Source organism: Mercurialis annua, linkage group LG1-X (assembly GCF_937616625.2).
Source record: "Mercurialis annua linkage group LG1-X, ddMerAnnu1.2, whole genome shotgun sequence".
In the NCBI taxonomy this organism is placed as follows: domain Eukaryota; kingdom Viridiplantae; phylum Streptophyta; class Magnoliopsida; order Malpighiales; family Euphorbiaceae; genus Mercurialis; species Mercurialis annua.
This window is the reverse complement of record NC_065570.1, coordinates 55,824,104-55,846,535: the sequence shown is the minus strand read 5'-3', so window position 1 is coordinate 55,846,535 and position 22,432 is coordinate 55,824,104. Positions and strand designations below refer to the sequence as shown.

The 22,432-nt window shown below is 33.4% G+C and overlaps 2 protein-coding genes across 2 annotated transcripts; one reads left to right on the top strand and one right to left on the bottom strand.

The window, feature by feature from the left end:
* The first annotated feature begins 902 nt into the window (after positions 1–902).
* LOC126673418 (protein FAR1-RELATED SEQUENCE 5-like) lies at positions 903–4,600 on the top strand. The gene is made up of 7 exons (XM_050367561.2): positions 903–1,073; positions 1,549–2,399; positions 2,483–2,983; positions 3,068–3,291; positions 3,372–3,743; positions 3,832–4,106; positions 4,198–4,600. The coding sequence occupies exons 1-7, from the start codon at positions 999–1,001 to the stop codon at positions 4,525–4,527; spliced, it is 2,628 nt and encodes an 875-aa protein (XP_050223518.1). The 5' UTR covers positions 903–998; the 3' UTR covers positions 4,528–4,600.
* A 103-nt stretch (positions 4,601–4,703) lies between these two features.
* On the bottom strand, positions 4,704–7,087 carry LOC126673407 (protein MAINTENANCE OF MERISTEMS-like). The gene is made up of 5 exons (XM_050367551.2): positions 6,814–7,087; positions 6,314–6,727; positions 5,511–6,055; positions 5,015–5,425; positions 4,704–4,934 (listed from the first exon to the last, which is right to left on the bottom strand). Exons 1-5 carry the CDS (start codon positions 7,085–7,087, stop codon positions 4,761–4,763), a joined length of 1,818 nt encoding a protein of 605 aa, XP_050223508.1. The 3' UTR covers positions 4,704–4,760.
* Between the last annotated feature and the right edge of the window lie 15,345 nt (positions 7,088–22,432).

Sequence of the window (22,432 nt, the reverse complement as noted above, 5' to 3'; positions counted from 1 at the left end):
TCAAATTTCTCCTTTTAGCTAGCATGGACTTAAAATAATCTAAATATGGTATCGTCAACTTGGCCTCTTTATTATAATTATGTAAATATAAGCATGAATGGACTTACATAAAGTGTATGATAGACAAATATTCATCCTTTAAATTAAAATTATTAAATAACAATTTAATAATATTTTTATCTCTTTAATATTTTTGTTGTGCCCACTTTTATAAAATTATACAAAATATAGTACTTCTTATGCTCCAATACAATTGTTCGTTTTTCCGTTCTTACACAATTTAAAACATATAATTAATATTTTAAATTCTTGTAAATTTATCTACATTTTTCATATTATAGATTTATTAAATGTTGAGACTAATTCACTTATTTGAGATAATGACAATAAATAGTGGGCTTTAATAAGGGTAATCTAGATAGATTAATTATGAAAATTATACAACTTATAAAATGAATAAGTGGTTTGAGATACAAAAAAAAAAGACAATTATATTGAGTGTGAAGGAATATATGATTTTATTTTTATACTTATTTTATATAATATTTATGAGTCTGCCACATAATATAATAACTGTCATAGTCATTGATAGGTGAATAGCATCTATTCTCTTTGCTTTTTAGCTCCTTGTTATAAATTAATACAACTATACAAGTTTCACATTCTATAATTCAAATAGGAGAATTTTTGCAAAAATTTCAATTATTAGTAATGTTTTTCATTATTCCTAGAAACTTTCTTCAGTTTTTTTTAATGCTACTGATTTATTAGAGGAATCCAATTAAAATAAGAAAAATCTTCACTCAATGAGTTTGTAAGCTAGCTCAACTACAACACTCAATTTTGTTGGGTATTGCTATTCGCCGCCCCCTTTTGCTTACCACCGCACAGGCAAAAGACATTTTCTGCCCTTTTAGAAAAATTTCGAAAAAAAAAAAACCAAGATTCTCTCAACTTATTCGAACACATTCGGAAAAATATGTAAAAAGCCGAGTAAAATGACGGATAACGAGTATAATTCGTCGGGAAACGAGTATCGACATTCGGAAACAAGTTTTTCCGGCTTTTCTGGGGTAATAATTAAATTTTTTAAATATTTTTTTAAATTTTTTCAAGGGGGACGATTGGATTTCACGTTCCCTCCAGAGGAGGAGACGATTGGATTTCACGTTCCCTCCAGAGGAGAGGACGTGAAATTCAACGTCCTCTCCTCTAGAGGGGACGCCAATTTTGGCGTCCTCTCTAGAAGAGGGGACGCCCAAAATGGCGTCCCCTCTAGAGGAGGGGACGCCCAGCTTTACGTCCCCTCTAGAAGAGGGGACGTAAAGCTGGGCGTCCCCTCCTCTAGAGGGGACGCCCAACGCCGGCGTCCTCTCCTCTGGAGAGGACGCCGGCGTCCCCTTTTCCGGCCGCGACCGAAACGTCGCGGCCGGAAATTAATTAATGCTAAAAAATTTAATAATTACAGTAATTTTTTATTCCATATTATTACGACTTTTTATTACATATTATTTCGATTTGTTAAACGTAAGTATTTATGTTTTGCAGGTTGATTTAGAAGATTATGGCGGTGATGGAATTGATTACAGCGATTGGTTTAAGCTAGATCATGGGTTTGATAGTGATGTTGAAGCAATTACTTGGGCTAAGAGTACTGCTATAAAGATTGGATTTGAATTAGTCATTTCGTCACATAAGAACGAGGGGAAAAAGAAGCTTCTACGATGTGCTCGGGGTGAGCGTTACAGAGGTTCATTCACAGATTCTGATTCCTTCGTACGGAAAAATACGAAGACAAAAGCGTGTAAGTGCAAATTTAAAATTATTGTCAAATTAGGAAAGACTGCATGGTTTATACTTACAGATCCTGGTATTTCGAGTACACACAACCATGCTCTAGCTGTGTATCCTGAAGGATACCGTCAGATGAGTGGGCTGAGTGGCGAGGCGAAAGAAATTGTGCGAGATATGACTGCGGCACAAGCGAAGCCGTGTTCTATCATGGCAGCTTTAAAAGATAAAGTACCATCTGACAACCCTAGAATAAAGCAAGTGTACAACTATAGAGAGACTTTGAGAAAGTCTAGCTTTGAGGGTAGAGATGTGGTTGGGCAATTTTATCACATGGCTCAGCAAAATGATTATGTACACTGGACTCTTGCTGAGGAGGATACAGGTGTGTTGACCCATATTTTCATGGCTCATCCTGATTCAGTGAGACTACTTCGTACGTACTACTGGATCATCGGCATGGACTCCACGTACAAGACGAACAAGTACAAGCTGCCTTTTTTTGAGATTATTGGAATGACTCCTTGCAACAAGAACTTCATAATTGCATATGCAATTATGAAGGATGAGACTGAAGGGAGCTACAGATGGGTATTGGAGAGACTGGGGTATTTAATTATAATTATGTTATTTGATATTTTAATGATATTCAAATTCAAATTACTTATTAAATCATCGGGCAATAATGCAGGTGCTTGATTGGGGAACATATTCATCCGAGCGCTATTCTTACTGATCGAGAATTGGGGCTTATGAGACCAGTGTCAGAGGTTTTCCCACGTTCTTCTCATCTACTATGTACGTGGCACATAAATAAGGACGTAGAAGATAGAGTGTACAGAATTAGTGGGAAAAACCAAGAGTTTGCTGAAATTTTCAAGAATAGTACATGGAAGAAAATTATCAGAGCGCCAAGTTTTGATCAATATAACATAGCTGTGGAGCACTTCAGAGATCGGTTTAAAGGTTTTCCAGGGTTGATACAGTACATTGAGGGGACTTGGCTGGGACATAGAGAGAAGTTCGTATCTTGCTGGACGGACTTAGTCCTACATTTTGGAAACACCACCACATGTAGAGTCGAGAGCGCACATGCTCAGCTTAAGCAGTGGCTCAACTCTAGCACCGGTGCTCTGGACACAGTCTGGACGAAGGTCGACAAAGTTATACAGTCGCAGCTGATAGATATCCGGTAACATTCTTCTCGAGTAATATTAGTACTTATACAAACTATGTGGACATTGTTATTAACATAAATGTTTTAAAATTACTGCAGCAAAACACTTGAGGACTCCAGACGGACTATTGGCGTACATCGACGCGGTTTTCCATTTGACAAGCTCTCATGCAGAGTGTCGCATTACTGTCTGGATTTAATATCGAAAGAACTAAGGCGTATGCGAGATTTGAGTACCGATGTCTACGATCGCTGTGGTTGTGTGGTTAGATCAACACATCAGATCCCCTGTGCATGTGAGCTGCGAGCGGTGGTCGATTCAGGTATCACGCACCACTTTCATTGAATACTAATATTAAAAATATTAATATTGTTATTGAAAGCTAATATGTGTTATTTGTAGGTAACCCGATCAGCCTTGACAGTATACACCCGTTTTGGACGAAACTTGTTATTCTCGGCGATGGGTTGGACGCATCTGCGCAACCCGATTTTGCTGGTTTTCAGACTGAGGAACATCAGTATTTTCACGAGGTCGCCGAGGAGGTCATGACTAAGGATCCTTCAGTGTTGCGTGATATTTCTCGTATTGTTCGAGAGCGACTTCACCCCGAAGACTTAGGCTACATGGAACCAGAAGTTAAAACAAATGTCAAAGGTCGACCAAAGGGGAGCAAATCAACGAAGCGGGATCCGAGTCGTCATGAGTACAAGGACCGTGTACCTGGTCGTCCTAAATCTTCCAAAGCTCAGAAAAATCGTACATCCGCGTCAGGTAATTATCATCCACTAATATTCGTTATGTACGTCTACTGTAGTAGTATCCTTGTTATTTATAATAATATTTTTTTTATTTCCCGCAGCTGGTTTGCAAAATGCGGAGGTTATTCCAGGATTCCTTTTACCATTCGTTGACGAGCTTGTGGACGTGCGTGGAGACGGCAACTGTGGATTTCGCGTGGTGGCAGACCACATATATGGTGACGAGAAGATGTGGGGAATGACTAGAATGAACATTGCAAACGAAATCTCCGCCCACCCTTATCGATACGAGGGTATTTTCATTGATGGGTTGCAAGCGGCCATTACACGTATTAGCTGGGAAGGCGGAGAGTGTGGCCCTAGCTACTGGATGCAGGTATTTAATTGAATTATATAAATTTATCACAAAGTTATTATATTTTTTTAAAAAAATGATATTTATATTCTGACTTATTAAATGGATGCAGGTATTGGATGACTTGTTCCCTATTGCCACTATCTTCAATGCAGCTGTTATTTACATACAAGGCGGGACGCTACAACAGACTCGGTTCTCTTCGTTTACTGTTCTGCCTTTGCATTCCTCTGAGGTTCACTCACGACCATCCAAGGAGATAGTGATATTGTATATTAGTGGACGCGCACATTTTGTTAGGTTGAATTTGCAGGATAATTTTCCTGTCCCACCAATTCCCACGCTGTGGTTCCAGCACAGGGACCATACTGTTCAGTCTTGGCATACTTTATATGCTAATAGGAGAGAGCAATGGGATAGTTTGATAGGTATGGCAGATTGAGTTGATTGTAAAATGTTTATTCGGTAATTATGCTGATTGTGTGTTTTATTATTATACGTGTAATATTTTTGAACTCCACAGTACGTAATATTTAAAAATGTTCATGAAATTGCATAAAAACAAACACGTACATAATATAAAAAAATTCTCTAGAAACTAACATCTAAAGAAACCAAGTCCATAATCAGAAAAAAGTACTAATAATATAAACATACAACATATACTAACAACACTCAGTCAGCAATGCGCCAAGCGGCCATGATTCTCTCCAAATCCGTGCTGGCCTCCTCCGACTCAGTCTCCAACTCCGGAATGCCGTCAAAGTCGCAGTGCTGTCTATGTTGGCCGGTAATCGTGCTGACTTTTTGGATGAAATTCTCGTACCTCGTGGTCACCAGTGTCATCCACTGTAATACCACAAATAGACAAGTAAATTCAATATGTTAAATATATGTAATATTCACTAAATTATAAAATGAAAACTTACATAATCGTTGTTGCTGCGGGGAGGATGTCGTCGTGGAACATCTCTGCCAGGAAGGACACGGGGGTGCGAATGGCGCTCGAACCAGTCCAGGTAAGCTGGATGGAATCCTCCAGCAATAACGTGGGCTTCCTCAAATCCCATTAACGGCAGCTTGTACATGACCGGAAAAGCGTTCCACATGTCAACCGCAATCGTCACACTCATGTCCACAGAGTACTTGATTGACTTCCATGACCTAACAGCCCCTATTGGCCGACAAATTGGCACAGGTACAGTCTGCACATAACCCAGCTGTCGCAGCACCCTAGACGGCATGTACGGCTCGACAATGTCCCGGTACGCTATCCAGCCATAATATGCAGTGCGCTCTATGGTGGCAGCAGGCTCGCCGCCAAAAGGGAGCCATGTGATCTGTTAAAAAATTACAAAACAAAAATTAAAATATAGCGATCGTAATAAAATAAAATTTAACTAATAGATTAACAAATTTACATACCTCCTCAGCAGTCAGCGTGTCCAAACGAGCTCGCAAGGACCGAAGTCGGGTGGCTGAGCAATCAGACGCAATAGCACTCCAGCTAGAACATCGAGGAAGATGAGACTCGATCAACAACCGCTCTCGCTGGGGCCGAAAGCATGGAAAGTACTCATAAATCCATGTCTGCAGCAGTGTCAGACAGCCAGTCAAACCGGAGCAGTCTCCTCTCGATGAGATTCCAAGCTGCCGATAGAGATAAGCTAGTGTAGCTGATCCCCAGGAAACTGTACTCGTATCTGTGACTCCTTCCCGCACCTCCCATATGGTTGCAGGTCTAATCCGATGGCCACTCTTGTCAGTGAATAGAGTGCAACCTAACGTCAACCAGATCCAGGCTATTGCCTCCACCTCTGCAGTACGGTCACGCCTACATAAGCTGATGATCGACTCAATCAGCACACCTCCCTGGGCAAAATGCTTGCTCGTCTTACTCACAAGATCCTCTGGTGAAATACCTAAAATCTGTACGCAGTAAGCCATCAGCTGAGCCTTGTTCGGCTGACCTGAAATCATAATTTTGCAATTTAAATTAATATCACGCAATAAGTACAGTAAATTTCTAGAAAAAATTGGGCAGCACTTCCCCTAAAAATGAGCATCACCCATTTTTCAGGGAAGTCCTGCAAAGAAATTACAATTGGCAAACCAAAACACAATCCACATTAAACAACTAATTTGTCTAAATATTTTATTAAATAACCTAAAACAATTAACTTATTCTAAATAACATTAAATGTAAAAAATATAACAGAATATCGCACCTGAAACCATAGCCCCAGCAACTGGAATCCGAAGAATATGCCACACGTCATGTAATGTGATGGTCATCTCCCCGAATGGCATGTGAAAAGAGTTTGTATCTGACTGCCATCGCTCCACAAATGCAGAAAGGAGCGGGATATCCAGATGATCAAACATGATAAACGGGAGATGTGATATCTCAGTCCCGTCTATCAGCACCTTAACCTCCTCTGAGGCCGTCTCATACCACTGCCTCAGCTTCTTCAGAGCTCCATGTCTAGTCTGACACTTCAGCACGCCTCTGTCCGCCCCATCCCATAGCCGAGAAGCGACATGCCCGAGAAAACTAGGAATAACAGTGTCATCCTCGGGTCCACCAGGTACTGGACCAGTAACGGTCCACACGTCAACCTCTTCAGGTCGTCTGTTCGACCCTGAAAGTAACAGTAAACATAATTAAATTACATTTAATTTTTTAACAATATTATTAAATTAATTATAATCATTTAATTATATTTACCTGATGACGAGTCGCCAACGAACCGACCACCTGCACCCTTTTTCCGTTTAGAAATGTAAATTTTTTCACTTGGCTCGTCCTCTGGCTCGTCCTCTGGCTCGTCCTCTGAGCTCACAAAATCATCAGACTCTCTAAGATCCTCAACAGAAATGCGGACCTCATCGGGAGAAGTATGCGCTTGTTTCTTCCGTCGAGCCGAGGCAGAAACTTTACGCGTCGTAACGTGACGGGCTCCCGATCCCCCTAATTCTGGGGCCAAAAACGTCTTCCCCATATGTTTTCTGCCCTGCAATTATAATAATTTAAATTATAGAAATAATATATATTAAATTAAATAAATTTATAAAATTATTTAATATATTTTTAAATTTAATTTTTTTTTTTTTAAAAAAAAAAAATTATATTAAATTACGGAACGGGCGTCCGGCGTCCCCTCCGGAAGGGGGGACGCCGGACGCCCGGCGTCTCCTCCGGATGGGGGGACGCCGGACGCCCGGCGTCCCCTCTTCCGGAGGGGACGCCGTTCGTCCCCTCCGGAAGGGGGGACGCCGAAAACGGCGTCCTCCCTTCCGGAGGGGACGCCAGCGTCCCTTGTCCCCTCCGGAAGGGGGGACGCCGTTTTCGGCGTCCCCCCTTCCGGAGGGGACGCCGCACGTTCCCTCCGGAAGAGGGAACGTGGGAAATCCACGTTCCCTCTTCCGGAGGGAACGTCGGATTTCACGTCCCCTCCGGAAGAGGGGACGCCGGTTTCCGGCGTCCCCTCCTCCGGAGGGGACGTGAAATCCCGTTTTCTATTTTTTAAATTATTTTTTTTAAAAAAAAAACCGAAATTAATAAAAAAAAAATACTTACCGGAGGTTGTCGATTTCTATCTCGTTCCAAATCCGACATTTTCGTAAAATATGAATTTGTGAAAAGTTGAATGAGTTGAGAGGATTTAGTTTTTTTTTTATGAATTGGTTATCTATTGAAAATGTGAAAAGGGTAAAATTGTCCTTTGCCCGTGCGGTGCTAAGCAAAAGGGGGCGGCGAATAGCAATCCAGATTTTGTTAGATAGGTCAGAAATTAATGACACGTGAAATATACAATATTAAACAATTTATTCGTATATATTCATGATAAAGATGATACACTATACTTAAAATAGATGATGTGATCGTGAATACTCAAACTTAAAATCTCTAATAAGCTTATGTAAAATAAATATGTTAATTAAGCCGCATTATCTACTTGATTAGTACTATTCACTTAGAATCTCTAATAAATTTATGTAACATAAAAATATTAATTAAGCCTCACTATCTACTCGATTATTAAATAAGTAATACCGGAAGACATATTCAAATTCAAGATAATTTAAGGATAGTCTATTTGAAGTAGGAATTTAATTTCTTAATTTTCTCCATGGAATGGAATTGTAGTTCTTGTTTTCTTCTCTTTTATGATTTGGTGTGAAATGGAGTGGTATTTCTGCTTTTGGGGTAAAAGACAAGTATAATTCTTTTGTACCCCTCAGAGTGAGGACCACTTATAGTGCATTTAAATTTTGATGGTCCAAATTTAATTGAGTGTCTGTTTCTTACTATAAATAAATGTATTTTCCCATAATGATACAGCCTCATGTAGGGCTGTGTAAAAACCGAACCAAACCGAACCGTTTCACCGAACCAAACCGAAATTATAATTACGGTTCGGTTTTTTGGTGAATATGGTTTGGTTCGGTTTGTAATTAGGTGAAAGTTTGGTGTTCGGTTTTCGGTTTGGTTTGAGCATTTTAAAAACCGAAAAAACCGAAAAACCGAATAATTGAAATAAAAAATAAAAAAAATATTTAAATATATGTAAATTTATATTTTTTGATTTTAATATTTTAATTATAGTTGATATATAGGTTAATAAATTTCATACAACATATAATTATGTTAATAAATATATAAAACTATTTATTAGACATTTATTATTTAATATTAGAATTTATTTTATGATAACAAAATTAAAAAATGGAAAAAATAAAAAAATCCGGTTTTTCACCGAACCGAACCGAATCAAACCGAACTTTTCGGTTCGGTTTGGTGTAAGCTAAAATTAAAATTCGGTCTGGTTCGGTTTGGGATTTTACCAAACTTCGGTGTTCGGTTTGTTCGGTTCGGTGACCAAATTGACCGAACTAACCAAACGCACAGCCCTAGCCTCATGTCCTGCAAGTACCACATTCGGATTTTTGTCCACTTCATTATAATTGGAAATAGAGAACGCTTATATTAGAAATTGAACTCACGATATTAGAATAATGTTGTCTAGTGTTTATACCATTTAACTTAAACTTAAGTGGCAATATACTCCCACAATTTGTAAGTAATGGGCAATTAACACATAAATTAACTTGGTAATTATGGACAATTTGTCCCATTTTGGCAATTTGCCCTCTCAATTTGTAAGTTAATTGTCTCTTAAATTGGCAATTTGCCCCCTTAACTTGTAAGTTAATTTGCCAAAATGGGCTAATTGCCCATAATCACCAAGTTCGTGTATTGATTTGTCAACAAAGTTGATTTATGTGTTTATTGCCCATTGCTTACAAGTTGAAGGGGCAAATTACTACTTAAGTCATTTAACTTATAGCCCATTGATACTGCATTATAGTAATTCTTTTTTTCTCTTGGATTAATTTACATCCATCGAAAATGTTTTTTGAACTCACCATATATCTGAACTAGATAATCTTCTAAGGGCTTTTTCAAGTACTAAGAGCCATCCAACAAACTCAAGAAAACTAAATCTATAGATTTAGGCAAATAAGTGTAAAAATTACAAATTTAAAAGATTGCACATAAAATTTATAGATCTATGACAATCTAAAATCTGAAATAAATTGCAAACATTTAAATCTGAAAAGTAATATTTCAAAGCGCCGAAAATATATTAGAGATGCAGTGTGAGGAGGATATCAGAGAGCCGGAGGTCACATGGAAAAACCCCGGAAGACGCCTAGAAAGACGTCAGAGTAAACGCCAAAAAATACCGAAAAACGCCGGAAAATTATATGAAGAAGAAACTAGGACCCATAAAGAGTAAAGAGAATTCATTTTAGGATAGATAAAATAAAAAGAAAGCTAAGAAAAACCAACATATACTATGATTTGTGGAAAAGACACCACTTATTTATTGCAAGATGAAAAATTTGAAGAAGTTTGGAAGTTATGGAGGTGATTTTGGCCAAAAAAATGGCCAAAGCCACATGCGCTGGCATGAGAAAAAAAGCATTAGGGTTTATCTCAAGAGAGAGAAGAGAAACAAGGCTACGATTAAGTTGTGGTTCATCCTAGCCTCTACTTCCACCTTGATATAAACAATATGATACTTGTAGTTTGTTTTATAGTTTAATCGTTGCTTGTTTTAGTTTAATTCCGTAGTTGTTAATCGAAAAACCTTTTCCTTGTTGCTAAACGAATTGGAGCTCAAAATCGTATTTCACTCACTTTAAACCTCTCGTTTCTGTGGGTTCGACCTCGACTTATCGAGTATTACAAGTTTGTATTTTTATCAACAATGGGATATAAGAAAATGTACTATATGGTCAGGAAACTCGGTTGAAGTATACTGGGACTGAACCATAAGGACTATGATAAGGGAACTAGGTATTTGTGCAAGATCAAGTTGGAATCATCAGGATTCAACTTAAGGATTAAGGTTTTATCTGGAGACTTGTATTTGGGTGCATGTGTAAAATTGTTTGTGCATTGTTTTGTTTTGTATACTCACTTGTAAATTATGAACTCACTCAGTGTCGACTGATTCCCCCATAGTATTTCCTCTCAGGTAGCAGCCTTTTGGCATGTCGGACTTCTGTTTTAGTTCAAATGTCCGTCTTTTTGGCAGTTTTTATAGAAGACGATGTCGATCGTTAGCGCTACAGTAGTGGTGTCAAGATCTAGTTGTACATTGGTTTGTTTATGTAGTATCAGGACTCAATGGTTTGCTGATACGGTTTTATGAAACGGGTTTATGATGTTGCCAAACTCTGATGTGTATAAGTTTTGAATTCGCTTCCGCAAAACTGTTTGTTTCTGATGTGTATATGGCAGGGCTAGGTGGTATGTGAGACCACACAGTAAGACCCTAGTTTTCTTACGTCGTTTGTAAACGAATTGGATGTTTTGTAAACGTTAAATGTTTTATGCAAATTATGTTTGCAAGCTTTGATCTGATCTTGGAAAACTTTTCTTTTCGAAAACAATATATTTGAACATTTGGTATTGTTTTCTTTTAGTCTTGCTACGGATTTTGGAACTACCATTCGATTCCCTAGCGCCAGCCACGGTCCGAGATTTTGGGTCGTGACACTCACTTAATACCAATTAGTTTTAAGATGGAATGTAACATGATATCAAAGCATGTTAGATTTCAATCCCCTCCTCACGCATCTAATATGGTATCAGAACTTTGTCCATTTATATTTTTTTTTCAAATCCATCACCAAAATTTTTGGTGTATTTTTGATGACGTGGCCACCATAATCCGGCAAATTTGAAAAGAAATGAAAAATCATGGTTTTATATGGCAATTTTTAAAAGTCGTGATTAAAATGAAAATTCGTGTAAAGATCGTGACTTTTTATGGAATTAACCCTTTTATGTATAATAGTTATTTATATTCTATAAACACACTATTATTTTGTACCTTTTTCTGTTAGACCTTCACTATATCTTCCAACAAAGAAATTTGACATAAGGGTTCACAACAAGCTGGCAGGAGTCAAAAGGTTGGATAAGAAGGTACCTAATTAAGCTTAGGTACAGCTCAAATAATTGACTAATAAAACAAACTAGACAATTCGTGGAGGGTATACAATGACCTATCTAGGAAGTGAAAAAATTAAAATTCATCATGTTTTTTTATTTATAATAAATTGTTTAAATAATTTTTTTGATAATTGAAAAAAAAAGTATTTATGAAGAAATTGAACCCATAATACGATTATAGTAAAATATTGTCCAACGTTTATATCATTTGAACTACAACTCATTAACAATTGTTAAAATATCTTACTATTTTAAAATTAATCTATATTAATTTATTGATTTTATATTCAACCCCAACTAAAAAATTTAATTTCATTAATTTTATATTTTATGAATCTAAAATTCATGAATATTATTTTTATATTTAAATGGTGCCTACAGATTTTATTATTTGAATTTGTTCCAATCTTCATTAGTTTTAATTGAAATTTTATTATTTATTTTATTTATAAATAAATATAATGTAAATATATTAATTTTATCAAATTTTAAATAATTAAATACATTTATATTGATTTATTACTTCCTCTTTTCTAAGACAATTGTTCATTTTCTATATGGTTTTAGTTTTTTTTTTTTTATAATTTGGGGAGGGTAAGTGCTTGTGGGAGGAATCGAACTCACGACCTAACAGTTTGTTACTTAGCGCTTATACCATTTGAGTTATAGTTCATTGATTATGGTCTTAGTTAAAGTTCACTATTTATTGTTATTATTTTAAGGAAGTGTATTAGTTATAACATATAATAAGATATACACAAAAATAAAAAGGCTTAATTACTTAAAAACCACTCACCTTGAACATTTTTTTCGTTTATACCCTGACCTAGGAAAAAGTTTATTTATACCATGACGTATGTATTTATGTTTCACCTCTACCCCGAGGCACTAAATTAACATCTTTTCATTAAGAAAAAAGTTTAAAATAGTTTTTCATTTTTAACCTAAGCTAATTAGAGTTTAATTAGAAATGAATTTTTTTCTAAATGAAGGACTATTTTAAACTTTTTTTAAATGAAAAGAGATTAATTTAGTGCTCTGGGGTAGAGGTGAAACATAAACACATACGTCAGGGTATAAATGAATTTTTTCCTAGGTCAGGGTATAAACGAAAAAAAAGTTTAAGGTGGGTGGTTTTTAAGTAATTAGGCCAAATAAAAATAACTTGTTAAAACTTAAAATATTATATGTATTTTTTATATTATATATAAAGAATAAAATGGACAATTTTTAAAAAAAGAGAAAATAATAAATCTCATAAATGTATTATTGAATTTATTTGAACCAGCAATATAAATCTTGTCTTGGTCCATTCACAATCATATAGGGTCTGTAGTGCATCTGCCATGTAATACTTGTATCCAAATTAAACAGCCATTTCCAACCTCACAAATGACTCTTTGATAGTACTTGTATTCAATTTGCCTCCAAATTTGCACATCCTCCTCAATTATTACATAAAATAATTAATTGATTACTACTATTTTTTTCTTCAAATGTTGAGCATATTTTTTTTGTGTATTTTAATTGACAATTTTATTTATAAAATATTTTACATTTCAGTTTTAATTTTAATTTTTTCATCTTTTTCATTTTTCAATTCATATATTTTAATTTATTTTTAAGAGATATATAAATATAACAAAAAAAAATATAAATTAGGATGGAACAAAGAACATGTCAATTTATCTCTATTATTTTCATGCATTCTTAAATTTATGTGCGAATTAAATATTTTTGATAAAATTTATAGTATACTCTCTTTGTGCTATAAATATTAAAAATTAATCACTTTTTTATCCGATAATTTTTTTAAAAAAAAAACAGTGTTAGTTAAACATAAAATTATTAACATATTTTATAAATTTTATCATATCTTATTTCAAAAAAATTAAAAAAAGAGTAATTCAGTAATGTCATCACAAAATTAGCTATAGTTAACTACTTTATTAACTCTTATGAAAGTGTTACTTTTTCTATTTTTACAACACAAAAGGAGTATAATTTTTCATAAATTTACTACTAATCAATTAATTTTTTCATTTTAATTAATCAGGATTTTTAAATTTAGAAATTAAGTTGATATTTAATTCCTACTTTGAGTTTGCAAGTTATGCTGTCCTTACAAAATTAGTCCTTATGTAATGTTTTTGTGAGTTTATGATGCAAATTGATCCTTCATTATCAAAAGGACAGATCACATTTCTTATCAACATTCAATATTTTACTTGCACTATTTGATTTCATCATGTTGATTCACACACACTCACTAATTTTGCTCAACTACAAGTTATCCCTTTATTTTCATGTTGAATTTGGAGATTGATTAATGAGAATTAAGCATTTTGGATTATAACATCACAATTCTTGTAATAACCAATCAATAAGTGAAGTCAGTTTTTCCCTCAAGAAAAAAAGTGAAGTCAGTTTAAAACTTTAAATAAATATATAGTTATGATTTGACAAAAACCAAACCTTTGGATATATTCTCATGTTTTGTTTTTGTGTTTATACCATTTCAATCACGGCAAAGCTCTTATCAGAAACCTTCAATCCCATAAAAAAAAAAGCAAATAAAATCGAAAACTGATACGAAAGAGAAAGAAAAGTTATTGATGTGGAAAATTGGTACACATTGGATGGTCAAGAGAAAGTCAACCTTATGTAGATGGGTCCCATAGAAAGACGAAGGGATGTGATAGGGTACGGGCAGTCACTATGGCCCTCTGAAGACATGCGCTACTGGTCGTTTTGGTTGTAATTAGGCGCGTCTCATTGGTTTGATTGAATGATAGAAAAAATGGTGAAGGCACCACTTAATGCCACTTGCTTTAATCATGGCTAAAGTTAGGTACAATCGCGAACGTGTGTACCACGCGAATGCAATGGCCTGTGAAGTTTTTTTTAATGGAAATATAAGAAATAAAAAAAAAATTATTATTTATTCCTAATAAGATACAGATTCAATTGGTAGGAGCGATAATTAACATTTTACTAATTATTATTTTTTTTTGAATTAAAGTTTCGCCCACAAATACTCTCCACCCTAATGATAAAGAAAATGTCATTATTCATCAACTATTAAGTTCAATGTTATAAGGACTACACTGGATTTATCGGTTTAACCAATTCGATCGAAAATTTAAAATTAATTTTTTGCTTTTGTAAAAATATTAAAAATCCGGTTCAACTTTTAACCTACAAAAATTACAAGAATAAAAGATAGTTTTTTTTATTAGAAATAGAATCTAATTACGTTAGCAGTTACTCCCTCCGTCCCAAAATAATAGTACACTTTCCTCTTTTCACACAGTTTAAAAAATACAATTAATGCTCTAATTTTTTGCAAAATTATCTTTATTTTTCCTATCATACCCATATTAAATGTTATGTTTATAGGCTAATAGCAATAAATGATACACTTTAAATAAGGACAATATGGAAAATAAACACTCTAAATTGTGATTTACAAGAAAAGTATACTATTGTTTTGAGACAAAAAAAATAAGGAAAGTGGACTATTGTTTTGGGACGGAGGGAGTAGTATTTAGTAGTTAGATTGTTCAATTTTTAAACTGATTTTGAACAACTAGCCCTACTGAGATTCCAAACCAAAATCTCAAAAATTCACTTGAAGAGGCTTAGCCAATTGGGCTAGGCCTCACTGGCGAATAAAAAAAAATTAAATTTATAAGATTTATTGATGGTTGTTTTTATTTATTAGAATGTGATTAATTCATTGAATTTTTAATTTTTTAATTTATTTATTATTTATAATTTAAATATGTATATATTCAAATAAAAATAAATATTTAGAATTATTTAATATATGTATTCTTTTTTTTCTATTTAATTGATGGAATTATTGAATCATAAATAGACGATTGTACCAGTTCGACAACCGACTTTTTTGTAATCATAAAAAAAAAGAGTGCTTGTGAGAAAAATAAAATCCATGACTTTGAGAAAATGTTGCTTAACGTTAATACTATCTGAATTTTGATTTTTAAAAAATAATAAAGGTTACTTCAAATCATAAGTTTGCTTATTTACCTATCAATGAAGGCAGTAAACGAGCCCAGTTATGTTTAGGTCTGTCGAGGCATGACTAGTCAAAAGTTTGGAGTTAAGACTTAGTCGCCCCATTCACGAGGCAGATCAAGTAGGCTTATGGGTGTAAACAAACCGAGCTGCTCTATTCGACTCGATAAGAGCTCGGTTTGTGCTCCTTCGTATTCCAAACGAATCGAGCTCGAACTTAATTCTATATTCGATTATTTACACGAGTCGAACATGAACATAGTGGTGTTCGGCTCGTTTACGTTCACGAACAGCTCGATCAGTTGTTCATGAACAATCACGTTAACGAGCTCGAATAAGAGTTCGTGAACAAGCTGAAATAAGAGTTCGTGAACAAGCTCGGATAAGAGTTCGTGAACAAGCACGTTTAGAAACTCGAATAGGTGTTCGCGAACTAACTCATATTTAAATTAATTTATATAGATATCTTTTAAAATTTTAAAATCACATGGTTTAACAAAAGTATATAGTTTTGATATAATATATCGAAACTACATAATTTTGATATGAGAAACTTATAACCTAATATCTTTGAACAATTAATTGTTTTATTTGTCTTTAAAATTTTATGTTGCTTATATTTTTTTATTTATGTTTGAATAATATTTTATTGGATTTGTCGGTTATATTTTAGTATGCGTTTGCAAAAAATCATTATTAGGTATTGTTTTTTATAAAAAACTTTAGTTCATATTTGTGTTCGCTTTACGGCTAAACGAATCGAGTTTGTGTTCGTTCGTTTAGCCGCTAAACGGACAGGCTTATGAACGAATTCATTTAGTACTTATCGAGCTTGTTCATGAGTGAGCTCGTTTAGTACTTATCGAACTCGTTCGCGAGCTTGTTCGTGAGCTTGTTCGCGAGCATGTTCGTTTAGCGGCTAAACGGACGAACACGAGTTGATCATGAACACTATAAAATCTAAACGAACCGAACACGAAAGCCTCATTCAAAGCTTAAACGAACATGAACCGAGTATGAACACTTTGTTTGCTAAACAAGCCGAACATGAACAGCCCAAAACTCGGTTCGACTCGGTTCATTTACACCCCTATATAGGCTACTTTGAGTAGACTCATAAACCAGTTTTTATTTTTATTTTAGGAAATCATTTGAACAATGGGATTTTGAGTGGGTGCAGGGCCGAGATTATAGTTAAGAGCAAAAATTGTATATTTTTTTAGGATTTACAGAGAAAATTTTTGGAATAGTTGATAAATGAAAAGAACATAAAAAGATGATGGTTTAGCTTTTTCTAATTAGTCCGAACGATATTTTATTTGATTTTTTTAATTTTTCAATTATTGTGAGTCAAATGATAAAAAAAAAAGTCAGTGAGACCTAATCCAAGTAGTTAAAGCGCTTCAGTGCATTCCTAAGGTTTATGCTTCGAGTCTCAGTAGGGTAAATGATTTAATGCCGATCTAAAAAATGGAAGTTTAAGTGTTTAACTACTAACAATTAACTACTAACATAATTGTATTCTACCTCTGTTAAAAAGAAGAAGAAAAATTTGTCTATCAGCTTCTAAAATAGAAAAAACAACAATTTTAAAAATATTATAAATGAAAAAGATCATAAAAACGATATTGGACGGAGGAACATTATTAACTCTTTAAAATGTGATCCAGCTACCGATCTACATCCTAAGAGGTCTCTATCACACAGAGAAGACGATCATCTTCGCTCTAATAAGTCCTAACTCTGTTTTTGAATTTGAGATCATATCATTGTATTTTTTATTTTTTTAGAAAAAAATGCTAATATTAAAGTATAAGAAACTAATTAATCTATTCACATTAGTTCATCATTCGACCATCACCATTTTTGAATATTTTTGGCCTCACTCAGTTGGGGTAAGTCCACTAAAAAAAGTTTAATTTTTCAAAAATTGTATTTTTTTTCTTATTTGTTTCATTTTTGTCAATCTACTTATCTGAAAGTTGAGGAGTTGATTTCCTTTTAACTAGAAAAATGACTTTCCTAGCAAAACCTAGAGAAGTTCTACTTTCCTAATTAAAATACGATTATATTCTTATATTTAATTAGTCAATTTATTTATTGAGGGTAATATTGTCTTTAAATTTTAATTAATTAAAAATAAAATAGAACTCTCCGGGAAGTTATTAAGCAAAACAAGCAATAAAAATATTGAATTTCTCCACACTAACTTTTTTAACAATTAACTTTTCAGAAATTATACTCTTTTGAACCAAGTGAGTCCTTTTGTTTTTTAGGCTTAATCGCTCCAAACCCCCTCACCTTTAGCCCCTTTTACAAATATATCATGACGTAGGAATTTCTCCAATTTTACTATAATTTGCCCTTTTATGTTTCAATTGTACCCCAAAGTATTAAATTGACCTCTTTTCACTTATATAAAAGTTTAAAATAATTTTTTATTTTTGATATTATTCATAATATTAGGGTCTAATTGAAATATGGACTAAAAATGGATAATTATTTTAAACATTTTCAAGTAAAAAGAAGTCAATTTAATGTTTTAAGGTACAATTGAAATATAAAAAGGCAAATTAGGGTAAAATTGGAAAAATTCTTACGTCAGGGTATATTTGCAAAAAGGGCTAAATATGGGGGGTTTTAAGTGATTAGGCCTATTTTTTTTTAATGAAGGAAGAAAATGGAACATTTGATTTTTATTATGGTATTCATGTTGAAATTTTGATTTTTATACATTATAAACTTGATTTGGGCAAGAATTTTTCAATTTAGGCATTGTTTGAAAAGTGAAATAATATCCTGCACTGGTCTGGCAAATAATAATAATAATAATACCCTGCCAACAATCCATATATGAAACAAAAGATGAATCAAATTGTTACTTCTAGAGGTGGCCATGGGCCGGGTCAGCCCGTGAACCGGCCCGGTCAAACCCGGTCCGGAACCGGTCAAATCCGGAACCGGACTAAAACCGGCCCGGAACCGTACAAAAGTCGGTTCCGGGCCGGTTCCATATTTGTTGAACCGTGAACCGGCGGTTCCGGGTCGGAACCGGCGGTTTAAGGGTCGAACCCGTTGCTAAAAAATATATATTATATATTTAAAATATATATTATATTTTTATCATATAATATATTTACTTTTACAATAAAATATATGTCATATTTGTTTTAGTTAAATTTTTGGTTAATTTTTTAATATATTTTTTTTAAAAATCTTTATTTTCTTATAATACTATCTCCGTGAGTTATTTTATTATTAAATTACATTTTTTAATAATTAAATTTTAATTTTAATTTTAATTTTTTTTAAACCATCCTAAACCGGAACCGGAACCGGAACCGTTCGGTTCCGAACCGTCATATAACCGTCTCTTAGGCGGTTCCGGGCCGGTTCCACTATTTCTTGAACCGTGACCCGGCGGTTCCGAACCGGAACCGCCGGGTTATGAACCGTGGCCACCTCTAGTTACTTCTATGTGTTGGTTGTATTTGATGTCACGGCTGTAGTTTTTAATTTCATAAATCAGTTTGCCTGTGATGGTGAAAATTGAGCGAAGACAACACTTTATTGCATCAGATAATTTATTTTTATTTTCATAAGTAGATCTACGAATCAGGTAGCATGTTGTCTGTTCCATGTCAGGTCATCGGGTTTAGTTTTCGAATATTTCCGAATTTCTTATAAATGTAATTGTTTCATATTCGATGACTTAAGTGGCAATATGCCCCCTCAACTTGTAAGCAATGGATAATTAACACATAAATTAACTTTGTAGGCAAATCAGTACACGAACTTGGTGATTATGGGCAATTTGTCGTTCAATTTGTAAGTTAATTGTCTCTTAAATTAACAATTTGCTCCCTTAACTTATAAGTTAATTTGCTAAAATGGACTAATTGTCCATAATCACCAAATTCGTATATTGATTTGCTAACAAAGTTAATTTATGTGTTAATTCTCTATTGTTTACAAATTAAAGGGGCAAATTGCTATTTAATTCTATATTTGATTAATGAAATTTGATGAATTAAAAAAAAAAAAAAACTTGCGTATGGTTTATGTAAAAGATTGGCATCAAGAAAGAAATTTTAAAAGAGAATCATGTACGATTTTCCACTTTCAAAGATACTTCGATGATCATAAACATTTTAAGATTTGAAGACCTCGTACCTTTCACCACCAAACCTTTGGACCAGGAAGTAAGTTGTTCATATTTTTTTGTGGACGAACATATCTACAATTTCCACTTCTGAAAATCTATTTTCATATTATTTAAATCTAAACAAGTTGCAATCATATCTTTCTAAAACAAATATGGTACTTCATCTTGTTTCTAGAAAATTTTAAAATATATTACAACTTGATTATGAACATTTTTCTTTTTGATGATTCGCAAATGTTAGAAAAAATAATGGGAAATGCAATATTTAAATTTATGCACTATTACACTTTTTTAAAAAAATTATTGCGTGCAACTGTTGTGCCATGTCATTCGTGCAACAAACTAATAGTGCATTAGTCATGTGAAAAATTAATAATAAAAAAACTAAATAACAATTAAAAGATCCCATATCGCAAATGCTCATTTACTTGTTGTAAATATGACATGGCACAATCAATACATGAGATAAACACTCTTTTTAAATTGAGTTCCTCCATTTTCATTCTTATAATATTAATTTATAGATATAAGTTCATCTATCACGGAAATGAAGTGTGTATTTTATGCGCTGTTAGGACGACTGATATTGATTTTTAGTTCGTTTTATTTTTTACTTTAACTTTTTTTGAATTGGATTCTATATTTTTATATTTATTGAAAATAAGTCTTTCAATTTTTTTTCAATCTGACTTGACAATGTTAGCACTTTTTGTGACACAATTATCTAATCTCTACAAATTGAAAAGCGTGGAACTCAATATATATAAATTATAGTGGAAAAAATCTAATTCGAAAATATAAGATATATAGGAATCCAAATACACATTTTATCAAAAATAATTATAAGAATATAAATTTTCTGAATTTTACGTTACAAGGTAAATTGCTTAACAAGAGAATGATTACTAGCCTTGTAACATTTAAAACTTTTATTATGTAAAAGTACAACCGCGGCATATGCTAATTTGTAGGGGTGAGCAAAAAGCGAGTCGAACCGAAAAATCGAATTGGACCGCACCGAACCTAATAAAAAATAGTTAATATGGAGTGGTTTGGTTTTGGATTTTTAAAAATTACGGTTTTTGGATCGGTTTTAGGGTTCGGGCATCGAACCGAACTTCCACCTTGATTTATTTTTTATATACACATATATAAATTATATAAATTAAAATACTAAATTTATTAATATTTAGCATTTATATTAAAATTTAATGTTAACCATCACTAATAATTATTAAATTTAGTAAAAATATTAATTGTAAATATAAATGTAGTGACGGTTTATTAAAAAAGGGTGTTTTTTTATTTTATTTTTTAAAACCAAATAAAACCGATCGGAGTGAACCGAACCGAATTTTTGGTGCACCAAACCGGAAAAAACCGTAACCGAATTACGAAATTTGGTTCTTATTTTTATAGGGGTGGTCGGTTTTGGCATTTTGCACTCGCACCGAACCGAACCGTGCACACCCCTACTAATTTGCACATGCAGTTCGATCATTTCGAAATATAAAAGGGGGAGAAAAAAATGAGAGAAGGGTCATCTAGATATGTGAAAGAATTAACGTTGTATATTTTATTTATTAAGATCAAGTAAATCTATATATTAACAGTTTTAGGTCAAATCACAAATGTATTCAAACATTTTTTATTATTTCATATCGATTTAGATCTATTGATCTAATTAAAGCGAGTTTTTGGTTTGATTGATCTTTTTAATCAAATTATATGTCCACAAATACATATTATATAGTTTATAGATTCCATTTCTCAGTTTATGAAAAAATATCAATTGAATATCATATGGAATTTATTCTTGATCAAACCACACGATTACCATTAGGATGAGTATCAAGCAACGAAATATAAAGTTCAGTTTCATTAGAATTAGGCATATGGGAATTTTTAGAGCTCGTACAATTATTATTAATTGAATTGGTTATTTCATTGCCGTAAATGTAATATTACAGCACCCTCGGCCCGCAGGTTAATTGGTATGTTAACTTAGTGAATGTTTGGTTCAGCTTTCGGTGGAATTTTTATTTTTGCTTTTCAAAAAGTTTCACTCAAGCGTTTGGTGAATTTTTTTTAAAGACATTTTAGAGTTTTTTAAACCTCCAACAGGTGCTGGTTAGAAAAATTCCATTTTGAATTTTTTTGACAACTACTAATAGTTGTTTTAATAATTTTAATTATTTAGACAAAATTATTCTTACTAAAACATATTATTCTTATAATATTTAAAATTATTAAAATTATTTTGAAATACTTAATCATTTATAAATTATATAAAATTATCTAATATGGCAAGTCTAGAAGATGTCATTTCCGCTGGAGAATAACCAGCTGCTCCAGCAGAAACCACCGCAAAATGACCAGCCGTTCCAGCAGCAACCACCGCAGATCATGGATACACATGGTATGTTTGGTTTAGTTGTTTAATGCAGCTGGTAGCCGATACCTGTTCATTTTAGTATTTGGTAAATTTGATTGAGTTGTTGAAGTTTGTTAGTTAAATTACTAACGAACCGACAAATCCATAATATGCATGGTTGCAACGTTCTCATCTTAATCTCTATTCTCATAACTTATCCTCAATAAAACTCACTC